This window comes from Callorhinus ursinus, unplaced genomic scaffold (genome assembly GCF_003265705.2).
Source record: "Callorhinus ursinus isolate GAN/ISIS: 27379988/994484 unplaced genomic scaffold, GSC_fseal_2.0 scaffold8, whole genome shotgun sequence".
Classification (NCBI taxonomy): domain Eukaryota; kingdom Metazoa; phylum Chordata; class Mammalia; order Carnivora; family Otariidae; genus Callorhinus; species Callorhinus ursinus.
The window spans coordinates 45,985,527-46,002,805 of record NW_027397070.1 but is presented as its reverse complement, the minus strand read 5'-3'; the positions used below and the strand labels follow the sequence as shown (position 1 = coordinate 46,002,805).

Here is a 17,279-nt window from a genome sequence, read left to right as displayed (position 1 = left end):
CATAATCTGGGGCTTTGTTCTTTTTCTAGAAAGTTCTTTTAGGTATAAAGTTATGTTGTCAGTCTGAGATTTTCCTTCTTTCTTGAGGTAGGCATGTATTGCTGTGAACTTCCCTCTTAGAACTGCTTTTGCTACATCCCATATATTTTGGTGTCCTATTTCAGTTTTCATTTGTCTCTAGGAATTTTTTCTTTCTCCTTTGATTTCTTTGAGGACACATTGGTTGTTCAGTAGCATGTTATTTAATCTCGTATCTGTGCTTTTCCCCATTTTCTTGTAATTAATTTCTAGTTCCCTACTATTGTGGTCTAGTTTTATACCAGAGATGCTTGATAGAATTTCCATTTTAATTTATTGAGACTTGGTTTTTGGCCTAACGGGATTTATTCTGGAGAATATTCTATGTCCACTTTAGAAGAATGTGTATTCTGCTTTTAGATGAAATATTCTCAGTGTGTCTGTCACATCCATGTGGTCTAATGTGTTAAGTCCAGTGTTTCTGTATTGGTTGTTTTGTCTGGATGAATTATCCATTGATGAGAGTGGGATATTCAAGTCTTTTATTACCATATTGCTTTCAGTATCTCCCTTTAGGTCTGTTAGTATCTACTCTATGTATTTTGGTGTTCCTACATTGGGTGCACATATATATATATAAATGTTATACCTTCTTGCTAGCTTGACCCCTTTATCATATGTAACATCCTTGTCTTTTATTACAGTCTTTGTTTTAAAGTCTGATTGGAGTATAGCTAATCCAGCTTTCTTTTCATTTCCATGCAGTATCTTCTTCTGTCCCTTCCAATCTCAGTCTGGGTATGTCCTTCTGAAGTATCTCTTGTAGGCAGTACGTAGATATGTGTTGTTTTTTTATCCACACAACCACTCTGTCTTTTGATTGGCATTTTCATTTAAAGTAATTATTGGTGGGTATATACTGATTGACATTTTGTTAATTGTTTTGTTTATGTAGTTCTCTATTCTTCTCTTTCACTCTTCCCTTGTGGGTTGATGACTTTCTTTAGTGTTATGTTCAGATTCCTTTCTCATTTTCTTTTGTGTACTTACTATATTTTCCGCTTGTGGTTACCATGAGGTTTACATAAAATATGCTATGTAAATAGTCTTTTTTAAGTTGATAGCAACTTAATTTTAGAAATCTTTTATAAATCCTTCCTCAAAAATGAACAAGACAGCACCTTAGCAATTTTTCTTTTAGTAATAAAAAGTCTTTTCAACCAAATCATAATGGTCTTCCTTCAGGGTCTTTTGTTGGCTTGATTAATAGGCCCTCCTCACAGCAAATTATCTGTCACTCATTATTTGGGCTCCACAGGTCCATTAAACAGAGGAGAAAAGGAGACTAGAGAATTCTAATATAAAGCAAATTTATTAAATCTTGAAAATATGTGATGGTCTTGAGAAAAGATGTCCTTTTTCTTCGACAGAATGTCCTAAAGAGCATTTTTCATTTGCTTGCAAAGGCCATAATCTGTTCCTGGAGAAAAATGAAATAGAATGAATGATACTTTGACACTGTAAGGTGTGAGGGCAAGTGAAGAAAATATTTTAAAATATCCAGGGGTGCCTGAGTGGCTCAGTTGGTTAAGCGTCCAGGTCTACGTATCTGGGTTGTGAGTTCAAGGCTCCATGCTGGGAGTGGAGCCTACTTAAAAATAAAATACCCAAAGTGATTAAAGCAAAAACTCAGCAAGGTTTTTGTCTCAGACAGATGCTCCTCTCAAGAGTCCTTCCAAAGTGTCTTTAGATGGAAGTTCTGAGGAAAGAAGCTGACCAAGCAGCAAAAGGAGTTTAAAGCATCTTTTTTTTTTTTTAAGACTGTATTTATTTATTTGAGAGACAGAGAGACAAGCAGACTGCACCGAGTGCAGAGCCCAATGGAGGGCTCAATCTCACGACTCTGAGATCATGGCCTGAGCCGAAATCAAGAGTCGGATGCTTTAACCAACTGAGCCACCCAGGTGCCCCTAAAGCATCTTTATCTTTAAAAGTTCCTATTCACTATTTTAAGCCCTTCCTCATATAAAGTTACTGCTTAGATGTTGGCTCTAGCACCCATGAGCCCAGCAAGGACTTTGTTGCTCATAACCAATGAGGGAGGTATTCATAAAGAGGTAATTTTACAGCCAAGAAAATTAATTCAAAGAAATTAAGAGTCATTGGCAAAATGCTTCCTCAGCGAGCAACTCCTGGAGAGCCGTGAGTGACCTTACTTTGAGTGGAGGTACTGCATTTGTGGCCTGCAAGCCCCATGTCCGGAGCAGCACCAGCGGAGTGGCACTGGTGGAATAGAGCCTTTTCAGTAGGTCAGTAGCAGCCAGAAAAGCAGTGTTGTGACGCTGTCGATCTGTTTCGTAACCTGCAAGATGGCTCATAGAGCCTGGAGGAAGGAGGAAAGGTATAAATCCCTAATCTCATAGTGAAGTTGTTTCCTAGCAAGCCAGACACACTGACGTCTACCACATCTGGCTACCGGAGGGGCATTTTGGGGTCCCGACCTTCCCTGACTACATGACCTCTGACTACTTCTCTGAGGTACCTGAACCCTTACCCAAGTCCTTTCCATTGAAGGCTGCAGCACTGAGGTGATGGACCAAGCTGGAGACATCCCCAAAGCCCATGTTGACACCTTGTCCTGCAAGTGGATGGACTCTGTGGGCTGCATCCCTAAGAAGCAAGCAGAGTTCAGGTGTGGCTGCCTGCAGCCGAGTGAGAAGAGCACAGCCCGGCTCTGTTGTCATCTTACCCGATGAGAGCCAGTCGCGGCCGGACGTACTCGGCAGCATGTCCCAACCCAAGTGGAAACAGCACTCGACTTTTGGCGTCCACTCCAGCGACACTTGGGGGCATCTGGCGAGCTGAGACCTTAGTGGGCTTCAGAAAGCCAACAGCATATTGCAGCATGGTGCTGGCCGAGTCAATGAAGTCTGTGTGGTTGGCATCACTCCACTGAGCAGCGTCAGCCACAAACAGCAGAAATTCATCAGTGATTAACGGGATTTTAAAAATCAGCAGGGAAACCCATTTTATCACTAAAGCCAAGTGTTAATAGTACCTAACGTGCCTAAACTGATCCAGACCATAGGTGACAAGCCTTTTAAACAAATGGAAAACACAACTTCCTGTCCTTCCCCACAGGTTTTAGGATCAAGCCAAACTGCTCCTGAGCTGCCCCTGCCTACCTGTGAACTTCCACCTTTCACTTCACCTTAACCCTCAAAAACCGTACAGTAGCCACAGTGCAGCTCATTCTACAACATCCTCTTGCCCCTGGCATTCCTCCCTCTGCTTAGAATGTCCTTCTAATTCACCCCGATGACCCCTTAGAAACACCCAGAAGCTGTAAGCCTCCCTCTAAGCCCTCCACTGTGTGTTCTCCTCTGCTTCCATTAACACCCTATGAATATTTTTACCAATTGTTGCTTAAGTAGCTTTCTTCCTCACTTGACTGTGAGCTTCCTGAAAGCAGGGACTGTGTCTCATCTGTCTACCTCCAGACTCTTGTACCTGGAAGGCACGTGTGATTGTTGCTAAATGAATGCACTGCAAAAGCCCATGGCAGGAATACATGCTACATGACCAGAGAGCCAGCAGTTACCATTTACCCTGGAAGCCACTTTAGTATGTTCAGTTCCTTTCACTCCTGTTGCTACTCCAGAGCAGGGATGCCTAAGTTCCTCAGTATAAACTACTGTGAAGTCACTAGCGAGGCGGTAGAGTTTGCCGGTTAAAACCACAGGTTCGAGGGCCAGCCTGATTTCCAAACCCAGCTTCACTGCTAGCTCTATGACCTTGGGCAGATAACTGAGCTCTAAATGAGCATAAGAGTACCCTCCTCGGTGGTTCACTGCATTAAATACATACAGGTACAACTCTTCACCTGTACATGGCACACAGTAAACATTCAGTAAATCTTACTGATAGTATTACTATTAGTGAATTTAGATATATGTGTTTAAGCTCCGAAATTACTGGTGCCAATATTATTAAAAGCTGTGTCTACTCCAGAATAATCATTACATTTGTTGAGCACCTATAATGTACTAGGTGTGCTCCAAGCATCTTATATCAGTTCTCTCATTTTAAAAGTCTTTAGACTTCTTTATTACTGTTATTAAACCCTGAGAGGCTGGTGATACTACCTCCATTTTCTAGGAGATTAACAGGCAGAAACAGTACTGAACCCATGTCCGTCTACAAAACTTTCTCTTAAGCTCCCTGCTAAAATGCGCTCAGCTCCTCTCAGAACACTTCTAATGAATCTGGCTTCAAAGGTTCAGGTACTTCAAATCTAGTACAGCTATTCAAAATTAGCCAAGCATTACAGATTCAAAAAAAAAAAAAAAAAGCCCAATGAGAACCACTGCCCACGACAGCTATTTCAGTCAACTCAACAGCAGCCCACAACCCTCAAAAAAGCACGGAAGTTAGTAATTTCCATTGTTTCGCATTTCTCCGAATGTCCTCCCCTCCATGTAGCCCAGATCAAACCCTGTAGTTACAAAGGGGCCACTGGTTGGTTATTCCTTTTTCCTTCATCAAAACCACCTTTCTGTATCTCCGCTGCAACACAGCATCACCTGGACAAGCTCATACTCACGAAAGCAGAGTTAATGGTATCCACAAACTTTTCCTCATCCATGCTGACGAGCTCTGCTGCATGGTCATGGGATGTGGACCAAACCAAGGAACTCAAGGTGTCTGAGAGCTGTGTCAAAAGAACATCAATACTGGGGCGCCTGCGTGGCTCAGTACATTAATTTTGGCTCAGGTCATGATCTCAGGGCCAGGAGACTGAGCCCCATGCAGGGCTCTGCGCTTAGCAAGGAGCCAGCCAGCTTGAGGTTCTCTGCCTCTGCCCCTCCCCCCACCTGCAAGCACACACTCTAAAAAAAAAAGAACAGCAATACTAAGGGCAAGACTTCTATTCTTGGGAGCTCTCAAGGATGAAGTAAGGGGGGAAACAAAGTTAGCCTGGCCATATGCCCTAGAAACCAGAAAAAGGTTGAAAGAAAGTGAAGCCCTAAGAGCAAGGCCGGGCATGTTTAAGCAGACTAACCAGAAGGACTTACCGGGAGCAAAGCAATGGGCCCAGAGGGAAGAAATCTCTGCCAAGCTACGTTGTTTTCTGTGGCCTACAATAGAGCAAGGAAGAGTTCTCATGAAAAGTACTTAGTACCCACTAAACACAAGCAGGGTCCCCAGATGGTGGGCTCAGGATCTTACCTCTGATAAATGCAGAGTAGCCACAACAGCAGACTGATCATAGCTCCAGCTGACATTCTGAATCCCAGCAGCCTGCCGCACTCCTGAGTTGTGACCATCTGCACCAATCTGCATGGAAACAAGAGTCTGTTCAGTCTTTTTTTAAACTTTGTCATTTTTTTGTTTTTAATATTTTATTTGAGAGAGAGCACGAGAGGGAAGAGGGTCAGAGGGAGAAGCAGACTCCCTGCTGAGCAGGGAGCCCAATGCGGGACTCAATCCCGGGACTCTAGGATCATGACCTGAGCCGAAGGCAGTCGCTTAACCAACTGAGCCACCCAGGCGCCCAAGAGTCTGTTCAGTCTTATAACTTAATACGTAAAACTGTTCCAGAAGTTTGTTTCTGCCTCCTTTTCTGTAGTTCCAACTGTTCACAAGCTCATCGGTGGCAGGCAACTTTTTATCACGCCCACCTTACTCATAGCCCCTGGAGGGGGTAGCCTTACATAGGTGATCCCAGTGTCAGCTACTGGACCAAAGCTGGACATCTGCCCCATGAGGTGCCAGCCAAAGGTTAACTTGGCCAAGCTCTCTTGATATTTGAACTAGAAGTTAATAAGGCAGGCACTGGAGTTGAACAGTCCTGCTGGAAGGTTAGGAATGGCTGCCAGGTAAAAGGGGAAGCTGGTGAACAGAGAAAGAGAGAGACATGGGAAATGCAAGGAGATGAAGTGACTACAGGACTCCTGCGAGGGAAAGTACCACCTCAATTTCTGCTTGTGTTCCTGTGTTCCTTTTCTTTCAAGACCTAAGATGATCCAGGAGATTACTTCCTTACAGGATTTACAAGACCATCTTAACTTGAGTTGGCCTGCGTGGTTACTGGTCCTTATAAACAAAAGCTTTGCCAAAAATTATAGCTTAAACCTAAAACGAAAGGCCACAGAATCTAGGATAAGCTATGGATATGCAAGACCCCTGGCAAAATAAGAATTTTCAACTACCAACAATTTAGTCTGGAGGGTGCTGCCATCACCTAGGGTAATATGAACCCAAGGGCTGGAGTCTGCCATGGTAAACGGATAAGGCCAGGTGTAGCTGAGTGCTTTGCTCCTGTAGAGAACCGTCACCCGGTCTAGGAAGTCAGAAGAGAGAAAACAAAATATTAGAAAGGCAGCCTACATGGGCTGAGGAAAAAGCCATAACTAAATCTAAAGGGAGCTCTCAGGACAGCTGTCTCTTACCGTTTACTCCTAAACAAGGAAAAGTAAAATCTAAAAAATAACTAATTAATGCTATAGTTTGAGAGCTGATAAATGACAGAGCCACAGGGATGAATCAGTGTCAAAAACCAAAACAAAACAAAACAAAACTCAGCCCTGAGTGACCAGCCCGCACCAGGGATTCTTTCTTCTCACCCCCACGCTCCTGCTCTTCTAGGTTCACTCTGTGCCTAAGTGACTCCACGTGCTTGCAGAATCAACAGGGTGGGACTTCCAGGGGCTCAAAAAAGTTCTAGATTTCCTAAGATTTTTCTTGCCACTGAAAATCATTTTACTTTTCTGATCATAAAAATGATATGCCTGTAAAGTCTGAACAACAAAGATTTAAGGGATGGAAAAAATCACCCTTTATCATACCATTCAGAGGCAACTACAGTTAAAGCTTTTCCATACAGCTTTACAGATAATTCCTATGCGTATAGATGCGTGCGCACACGTAGGATATGACACATACTTTTTTCACCAATTTGTTATGGGATATGTTTCTAAGTGATTAAATATTAGGTCTAAATTATCTTTAAAAGTTGCACACAAGTGGGGTGCCTGGCTGGCTCAGTCGGTAGAGTATGGGACTCGATCTCAGGGTTGTGAGTTCGGGCCCCATGTTGGGTGTAGAGATTACTTAAAAAGATAAAATTAAAAAAAAAAAGTTGCACATAAGTTCATTGCATGGATAAATTACTATTCCATATCAGAAAGCATATAAGTTACTTCCAATTTTTCTCTCACTAGAACCACCCTGAGATACTTGCAAATCATATATCTGATAAGGAATTTATATTCAGAATACATAAAGAACTCTTAACTCAAAAAGAAAAAGACGATCCAGTTTTTAAATGGGCAAAAGATTCTGAATAGTCATTTCCCCAGATGGCCAATAAGCACAGGAAAAGATGGGAAATACAATCAGAACTACAATAAGATACCATTTCAGTCACTAAGATGGCTCTTATAAAAAAAAAAAAAAAGGAAAAATAAGTGTTGGCAAGGATGTGGAGAAACTGGAACCCTTATATAGTATTGTTGGGAAAGTGAAATGGTGCAGACTCTTTGAAAAAGTTCAGCAGTTTCTGGAAATGTTAAACAGAGAAAATATGACCCAGCAAGTCTACTCCTAAGTATCCACCCAGAAGAAATGAAACCTATGTCCCCACAAAGACTTGTACACAAGTGGTCATAGCATTATTCACAATCGCCAAAAAGTGGGAACAACCCAACTGTCCATCAACTAATGAATGGATAAACAAAATGTAGGGTATCCACACGATGGAAAACTCTTTGGTGATAAAAAAGAATGGACTAATACAGGCTACAACATGAGTGAATATCAAAGATATGTTAGGTGAGAGAAGTAGACACAAAAGAATACATTGTGTATGATTCGATCTTTATGACAAGTCCAGAACAGGCAAATCCTGAGAAACCAAAAGTAGATCAGTTGTACCAGGGACTGGGGTTGGGAACGGGGAATGGCTGTAAATGGACCTAAGATTTCTTTTTGAGGTGACAGAAATGTTCTAAAATGATATTGTGACAGTGGCATAACCCTATAAGTAACACTAAAAATCACTGTATTGTACACTTAAAATGGGTGAATTTTATGGTATGTAAATTATACCTGAATAAAACTGTTGGGAAAAAAGAAAAAAAGAAAAAACCCTAAGATATCCATCAGAGGGTTTCTTTTTTTTCTTTAATGCTTTCTTTGAAAAAAAAATTTTTTTTTTATTAACATATAATGTATTACTTGTTTCAGGGGTACAGGTCTGTGATTCATCAGTCTTACACAGTTCACAGCGCTCACCATAGCACATACCCTCCCCAATGTCTATAACCCAGCCACCCCATCCCTCCCACCCCCCTCCACTCCAGCAACCCTCAGTTTGTTTCCTGAGATTAAGTCTCTTATGGTTTCCCCCTCTCTGGTTTCGTCTTGTTTCATTTTTCCCTCCCGTCCCCTATGATCCTCTGTCTTGTTTCTCAAGTCGTCAGAGGGTTTCTTTATGGTGGATATTCAGTCTCCGTAAAAGGGATTCTTTTTCCAGTAAGTCCTAGAAAAATTCTAAAGCAATTCACCTTGCAGTGTGAAAGGAAGATGTAAGGGGTGGGTGCCTCACCTGACACCGCCTCCAGCTGCTTGGTAAGAGCGCACATTATGACATCATTCTCCACTATATAGCCCATGTCATCCAGATTATCCTTATCGAACATTATCAGGGCCTCTGAGCAGGCATCCCACACCTGGAAACACAAAGGGGAAGTTTGTATTATAACCCAAAGAAGAGAAAATGTCTTGCTCTAATCAGAAACAGTACTGCCTTCCCCAAGTGACAGAAGCAGAAAAATCACAATGTCAATTCTTCTGGTAGGAGACAGAAGGTGAAAAGAAAATTCTCTTGAGAATGCTTCCCCCCGCTTCCTTAGACTGAGACTGAATGGGAACTTCCTGCTTTCACATAAAATATGGAGAATATGGATTCCAAGATACAGAAAAGAATATGGACAACCAAGATATCTTGCCAGAAGTGATAAAGGAGGCACCTGCATTCGCCGAAAGGTTCTGTATCTCATGTTGCAGATGTGATCCCAGGCACCAAAACCTACAAAAGAAAGGATCTATATATAGGCCAGAGCAATCTCACCGGGCACTTCCCTCCTCAGCTCTGTCTCTCCAACCTATGAAGTAAGAGACTGTTTTCAGTGTCCTCCAATGACAGAAAAATACTCTCATTTATGTTTGATATTAGGAGTTAAGCTGCTCTGTTCCCCAGTTCAGATTATACAGCATGAAAAAAGACTGAGCTTTCATAATCAAGCCAAATCTGGGGCATCTGCGTGGCTCGGTCAGTTAAGCGTCCAACTCTTGGTTTTGGCTCAGCTTGTGATCTCAGGGCTGGGAGATTGAGCCCTGTGTCAGACTCTGCACTTAGTGGGGAGTCTGCTTGAGATTCTGTCTCTGTCCCTTTGCAGCCCCCCTCAAATACTTTTTTTAAAAATGCTAAATCACATTGAAGTTAGGGAAAATTAAAAAAGAAACCAAACCCATATTTTTTTCATCATCCTACAGAAGTTATAAACTCTCTGGATAAAAACTATTTTTTTGGGTGCCTGACTGGCTCAGTCAGAAGGGCATAGCAACTCTTGATCTCAGGGTTGTGAGTTTGAGCCCCACAGTGGGTGTAGAGATTACTTAAAAATAAAATCTTAAATTTTTTTAAAGATTTTTATTAATTTGAGAGAGAATGAGAGAGAGAGAGCATGAGAGGGGGGAGGGTCAGAGGCAGAAGCAGACTCCCCTCTGAGCAGGGAGCCCCATGCGGGACTCAATCCAGGGACTCCAGTATCATGACCTGAGCCAAAGGCAGTCGCTTAACCAACTGAGCCACCCAGGCACCCCTTAAAAATTGTTTTATTTTTTTTAAAGATCTTACATATTTATTTGACAGAGACAGAGACAGCGACAGCAAGAGCAGGAACACAAGCAGGGGGAGTGGGAGAGGGAGAAGCAGGCTTCCTTCCTGCCAAGCAGGGAGCCCGACGTGGGACTCGCTCCCAGGACCCCGGGATCATGACCTGAGCCAAAGCCAGTCCCCCTAACCAACTGAGCCACCCAGGCACCCCTTAAAAATTGTTTTTAAGAGAGAGTCTTTTAACTTTTTTTTTTAACCCCATAGCACTGAACAGATTTATTCAGTGTGGACATATTTACTGAGTCAGACACAATTATAGGTAGTGAGCATAAAGTGTGAAACCAAACAAAGTTCCTGCCCTTCTGGAGCTAACATTCTGGTTGGAGAGATAGACAGTAAAAAAAAAAATACATAATACATTGTCACACAGTACTGTTATAAAGAAAAATAAAGCAGTATAAGGGGCTAAAAATGATGGAAGAGTCTAATTTTTGACAGGGTGGTTCTAGATAGGATAGCCCGGGGGAGTAACATTTGGCAGAGACCTAAAGGCACTTTTCTAATGGGTTCCATGTGCACACATTGATCTACACTCCAAAAGCACTTATTGTTTGTTTATTTATTTATTTTAAGATTTTATTTGACAGTGAAAGAGGGAACACAAGCAGGGGGAGTGGGAGAGGGAGAAGCAGGCTTCCCACTGAGCAGGGAGCCCAATGCGGGACTCAACTGCAGGATCCTGGGATCATGACCTGAGCCGAAGGCAGATGCTTAATGACTGAGCCACCCAGGTGTCCCTCCAAAAGCATTTAGCATGCGAACTCCCTAGATCCCAAGAGGGCTGACTCTGGGAGTAAAGAAGTGAACGGTCATAATTCATATAGTTTCAATTCCACCAATTCATAATGACCCAACATCACAAATGAAGTCTACATGATGAACCCCTATGTCCCAAGGACGTCTTCCTCAGACTGGGAGGTGACACTTTAATAGTGTCAGGGGTCCTCATCTTCAACGACACACTAGATTACCATACCAACCCCCTCCTCACAGGATGCTCTAGAGCCTCTGCCCTGTGGGACACACTACAAAGCCAAGAGAGACGAGAGATTGGGGTGCCTGGGTGGCTCAGTCGTTAAGTGTCTGCCTTCGGCTCAGGTCATGATCCCAGGGTCCTGGGATCGAGCCCCACGTCGGGCTCCCTGCTCCATGGGAAGCCTGCTTCTCCCTCTCCCACTCCCCTGCCTGTATTTCCTCTCTCGCTGCGTCTTCTCTGTCAAATAAATAGAATCTTTAAAAAAAGAGATCGGTTCTATGAAAGACCTTCTACTCACTACTGAGAAGGGTTGCAGAGCCGGGGGAAATGGAGCTGACTCTGTTGCTGTAAGTTTCTGGCAATTTCTCCCATACTTTCTTTGGTCCTGCTTCTAGCAAGAGGATTTTCTTGTCACAAAAGTGAATATCATATCCTAAAAAAAAAAAAAAAAAAAACATTTTATATCATAGTGGGAAAATCAGAATTTCTTCCCTTTCTCACTTCCAAGAGGGAACAGATTAACTAATTCCTTAGCCCTTAGGATACAAATTTCTCACAGGGCACACAAAAATGAAACACCACACAAAATCCTAAGCAGTACCTTATACCACTATTTCAGCCGCATGAACCACTATGCCCATGACTGTAAGGACGGTAAGGATTGAACAGTCCAACACCGGCCATGTGCAAAGAAGTGAAAAACAGCAAAACTCACAAGGAGCCAGCAGAATTCCCTAGAAAGGAAGAATGAAGTAAAAGAGAAAGGCTAAAGTATTTAGACACCAGATATTTCTAATCTTTAAACTGTTAAGTCACTAAAAATTACAAATCCTGTTCAACAGAAAAATGGAATATTTAATAAAATTCATTGTGACCTCGAGATTAAATAAAGGATAAAGAATTATTTGTGAAAGAAAAGGAGCCCCCGAAATACATCAATTGTACCTACAAATCTGGTCTTCAAACACCTGTATAGGGGAATAAAAAGGGGACTTGGGGACGTGGTTACTGGGTGCCTGCAGCCCAGACAGTCCCCTCCACCGTGGCTCAGGGAAAGACACGGAAACAGTAAGCAAGGAGCTGCTGCAGCCAAGAAAGGAGAAAAAAAGTGACAGGATTATGAGAAACAGTAGGTTTTACTTCGTAATGATGACCACCTCACAATTTTGGGAATCTAAATGAGAAGAGTGGCATTATTATAAGATGCAACTAGGTCGCTCCAGTGAACGGGCAGTGAGCGGCACCAGGTTCACGTATACCCCGCCCTCGCTGCGTTTGCAATGGAGGATGGGAACAGCCACGATCCTCGGAGTGGACTGCCTTCTGGTCCATCAACCTCCCCACCCTCAGGTAGCTGCTCCACCCGAATGCCCCCCTGGCCACCTCCTCCCTCCGGATCCCACCTGCTCAAGCCTCACCTCCCCAGTGGTATTCAGACCACTCTGCACACCTCCTCCCACAGCACAGGTCAGCGGCTGTTCTTCTAGGGGAGCTTTCGTTTCATAATCCCTTCTATTAGTTATTTACAAGGCTTTCTCTTTTGCTAGATTCTAAATTCCCTGGGGGCAGGAACCATTTCTTTTCTTATGGCTAATATTCCCAGCAGCAAATGCTCTATCTCCTCAATCCATAAAATAGATACTCAATGGACATTTTTGTTACATGAGAGACAAGGGAACTAACAGGAAAAAGAATTGTATTTCCAAACACATTATAAAATACAGTCAGGTTCAATATTTTATTTTTTAGCTATTTAAAGTGACACTTTAGAAAACTCATTTGGAGAAAAAAATACTGCAGGATACAATTTACAAATAATAATGTGAGAGGGAAATATAGATGTTTCAAGCCTGAAACATAAACTAATGTGAGTTTGAAGAAGAATCAAGGAAAACAAACTGACTTAAGTGGAAATATGAAGAGCGTACTGAAAATTTTACACTTTTAAAGCAGCTGTCTAAAATTAAGTGGACATTGGAATAAAAAGTAAGGTTGATCACCATATAAACTACTGACAACATTCTCTGGGATACATGCTGTGATGATCAAGGGGAAACATCAGCACGCACAAAATCTCAGGATTTATTTGACTCAACAAGAGAAAACACTCCCAATGCCACACCTGCCTCTGAAAAGCTGAGGATCTGCCCAATGTCCCAACTGCTTTACAGGAAAACAGTGAAGCTTGCTCACTGAATAAATCACATGAAAGATTCCAAACCTTCCAGAGCTTCAAGTTTCACGTTTAACATTTTTCTCTGAGCTTTTTTAGGAAATTGGCCAGTGTGTGAATTTTATTTTGTAAACCTGCGTTTGGTAGTTTTGACTTAGAGCAGAGATTGTCACAACCCAGTATGCTTGGGCCCCTGAACTTTCTTTTGTAGACTTATACAGAGAATTCTGTATTATGACTATTTAAAGTCAGTCCTGACTTTGAGGATTTATACTTCTATGGAAGAGACGGAAAACAGAAACAATTACAACACAGAATTCTCTGTTTAGGGGCTCCTGGGTGGCTCAGTCGTTAAGTGTCTATCTTCAGCTCAGGTCATAATCCCAGGGTCCTGGGATCAAGCCCCGCATCGGGATCCCTGCTTAGCGGGAAGCCTGCTTCTCCCTCTCCCACTCCCCCTGCTTGTATTCCCTCTCTTGCTCTGTCAAATAAATAAATAAATCTTTAAAAAAAAAAAAAAAGTACAGGCTCCTGGGCCCCACCTGGATAAACCCAATCAGTCACTGGAAGTGAAACCTGCAATCCTCATTTTTTTTAAATATGCCCCACAAACTGGTAATGGGTGACTGTCTTCAAGGAGAACTGAGTGGCTAAAAATAAAAAATGGAAGTCTCACTTTACATTCTTTATACTGTATGCCCTATACCCTTTGTATTTCAGAACTCAAAATCCCTTTTGAATTTTCTATATGTGCCTTATTCAACACCTCCGAACAAAACAAAACCCCCAGGTGATTCTTTTTTTTTTAAAGATTTTATTTATTTGACAGAGAGAGATAGTGAGAGCAGGAACACAAGCAGGGGGAGTGGGAGAGGGAGAAGCAGGCTTCCCGCGGAGCAGGGAGCCCGATGTGGGACTCAATCCCAGGAACCTGGGATCATGACCCAAGCCGAAGGCAGACGCTTAACGACTGAGCCACCCAGGCGCCCAAACCCCAGGTGATTCTTAAATGCACTCAAGCTTCAGAACTACTATTTTAGCTCGTGGACCAGTAGGTACAACCAAAATGGCTGCCAAGAAGCAAAGGTATATAAACCTGCCAGAGAGTTTTGTGTCTCAAAAAGGCTTTGTATCTCCCAATTACCAACAAGATTTCACGGAGAGAGACACAGCGAGAGAGGGAACACAAGCAGGGGGAGTGGGAGAGGGAGAAGCAGGCTTCCCGCTGAGCAGAGAGCCCGATGTGGGGCTCGATCCCAGGACCCTGGGATCATGATCTGAGCCGAAGGCAGATGCTTAACGACTGAGCCACCCAGGCGCCCCTCCCAATTACCAACTTTTGAATGCAAGTTACTTAACCTTTTTGAGTTTTAATTCCCTTATCTGCACAATCTACAATCAAGATTATTAAGTGGATGCAATTAAAAAAGATTATAACCCAGTGCAGCCCTTTCTTCCCACAGGTCCTGTCCCTGTGCTGTAAGAAAACCACCTTATTGCACCCCCCAAAAAAAAAAAGATTATGAGGATTAAGTACAAATGTATGCAAAATACTTTAAAAGATGCCCATCCATAACAAGTACTCAATAACTGATGACTACGTTTTTTATAATTACTTTGAGATTCAAGCCGATTAGTTCATACAAAGCTTTGTTTCCCACCAGTATCCCAAAAGAGGAGCCACCCTAGGGAAGATGTGGCTGTCACACCTTATTCTTAAGTCAACGAAGACTTTTACATTAGTGATCTTTAATTTGTGAGGCCAGAAAACTCAGATCCAATTTCTGCAAGTCACTATACAATTGTTAAAAGCAAAAGATCTGGAGGTGCCTGGGTGGCTCAGTTTGTTGAGCGTCCGGCTCTTGATTTTGGCTCAGGTCATGATCGCAGGGTCCTGGAATCCAACTCCACATCAGGCTCCGCGTTCAGTATGGAGTCTCCTTTTCCCCCTCGTCCTCTTCTCTCCCAACACCTGCCCCCCCCCATGCATGTGCACGCTCTCTCAGATCAATAAATCTTTTATAAAAAGGGGGGGGCAAAAAATCTAGAGTTTGGTGGCCTGAGGTTCAAGTTCTGAGTCTACTACCAGTTGGCTGTTAAGACTCTGGTCCTTACTAAACCTTGCTAAGCAATTTTCTCACATAAAATATGAAAACAGTATCTACATCACAGTGAAGTGAACCAGCCTAAACTATACATGTAAAAGCAAAGTCCTTACCTCACTTTACACACACAGTTTAACTCAAAGTAGATCACAGACTTAAATCTAAGAGCTAAAACTACAAAACTCTTAGAACACAAGAGTGAATCTTCATGAGTTTGGGTTAGCCAATGATTTCTTAGGTATGACACCAAAAGTATAAGCGGTAAAAACTTGACAAGTTGAATTTTATCAAAATTAAAAACTTCTGTGCTTCAAAGGACACCATCAAGAAAATGAAAAGGCAACCCATAAAATGAGAGAAAATATTTGCAAATCACTTAGCTCTTAAAGGACCTGTGCCCAGATTAAACAAACAAAAACAACTCTTAGAACTCAATAATAAAAAGACAAATTGCCCAAAATGGGCAAAGAGTGGTGTCTGGCTGGCTCAGTGGACAGAGCATGAGACTCTTGATGGTGGGCTCCTTAGTTCGAACCCCACATTGGGCGCAGAAATTACTTTAAAACAAAATAAAATGGGCAAACGGTCTGAATAGGCACTTCTTCAAAGATATACAAATAAGCGTATGAAAGGATATTCAACATTAGTCATTAGGGAAATTCAAATCAAACCAGGAGATACCACTTCACTCGCACTGGGATGACTATAAACAAAAATACAACAGCAACTGCTGTCCAGGATGTGGAGAAACTGGACCCCTCATATATTGCTGGTGGGAATGTAAAATGGTGCAGCCACCTTGGAATACCATTTGGCAGTTCTTCAAAACAAACACAGAGTTACCATGTATGTGATCGAGCAATTCCACTCCTAGAAATGGATATATCCAAGTAACCAAAATATATGTTTACACAAAAGCCTGTACCCAAAATAACAGCATTATTCGAAACAGTCCAGAAGAGGAAACCCAAACGTCCATCAACTAATAAATGCATAAACCAAGTGTAGTACACACAGTGCAGAATTACTCAACCATAAAAAGTACTGGCGCATGCTACAACCTGGACGAAACTTTAAAACAAGCAGAATCCAAGTATATGAAAATGTCAGGAAAAAGCTAATCTATAGAGACAAAAAGTTCACGAGTGGTTGCCTAGGGCTGAGGAGCTTTGTGGGGAAATGGGCAATGACTACTAATTGGTTCGTTTCTTTTGGGGGTGATAAAAATGTTCTAAAATTTATGGTGGTGATGGACGCACAACCTGTTAATATACTAAAAAACCATTAAACTGTATGCTTAAATGCGTGAACCTTCTGATATGCAATTGTATCTCAAAGGAGCTGTTTTTAGAAAGAAACAAAACGCCTAGCCCGATACAATGCCTTAATTACTTCCAACTGTGCCCATTCCTGAATAACAAGGGGCGGGATTCAGAATGACTCCTAAGGACCCTCCCACTTTTGACCCTTCGGAACCCTGAAGGACCAAACGCTTGCAGCGGGGCTCCTCTGGGCGGGGGAAAGACCACAGGAGCTCAGGGCTCCCACGGTCCTCACAGTTCCTCCACGGTCCTCACAGTTCCTCCACGGCCCCACTCCCCGCCACTACCTGCCTGGAGATGCGCTTACCCAAGGCACAGGCCATGGCGGCACCCACCAGGCCTCCGCCCGACACCACCACATCGTACACCGTGTCGGCCTTGGCGCCCGACCACCTCCGGCAGGAGAGCAGCGGGCCTTTCCCAGCAGCTGCAGGTGCAGCCCTCCACCGGCTCACAGCCAGCCGGGCCGCCATGGTGCTGACCCGCAACGTACTTGGCGCGCTGCTAGGCCCTCCTTTTGCTGCACTGCGGAAGCAGAGCTCTCCAATCACTAGCTGCTTCCGCCCCGGCCTCAGAGCCGGAAATAGAACACTCAAAGACTAGGCCAATCAGAAAACAATTCTTGCCAACTTGGGCGGGAAAGATTAGAGGCTCCCTGGGAAGGCGGACTGGGTCAGGCATCCGCCTGGGAGCCAATCACAGGCCAAAGCTAGAAAGGGGCGGA

General features: G+C 43.0%; 2 protein-coding genes across 9 annotated transcripts in view; one reads left to right on the top strand and one right to left on the bottom strand.

The window, feature by feature from the left end:
• Positions 1-17,279, top strand: part of ENTPD5 (ectonucleoside triphosphate diphosphohydrolase 5 (inactive)) — an 81,065-nt gene that overhangs the window by 46,693 nt on the left and 17,093 nt on the right. The gene's annotated exons all lie outside the window — the stretch shown is intronic.
• COQ6 (coenzyme Q6, monooxygenase) lies at positions 1,372-17,104 on the bottom strand. Of its 2 annotated transcripts, XM_025869685.2 has the most exons (12): positions 16,863-17,103; positions 11,254-11,388; positions 9,051-9,109; positions 8,627-8,750; positions 6,231-6,361; positions 5,248-5,355; positions 5,094-5,156; positions 4,622-4,729; positions 2,768-2,970; positions 2,573-2,688; positions 2,235-2,401; positions 1,372-1,498 (listed from the first exon to the last, which is right to left on the bottom strand). In XM_025869685.2, the coding sequence occupies exons 1-12, from the start codon at positions 17,026-17,028 to the stop codon at positions 1,469-1,471; spliced, it is 1,410 nt and encodes a 469-aa protein (XP_025725470.1). In that variant the 5' UTR covers positions 17,029-17,103; the 3' UTR covers positions 1,372-1,468. The 2 variants fall into 2 exon arrangements, with proteins under 2 accessions (XP_025725470.1, XP_025725471.1); XM_025869686.2 differs by lacking the exon at positions 11,254-11,388 and having other exon boundaries at positions 16,863-17,104.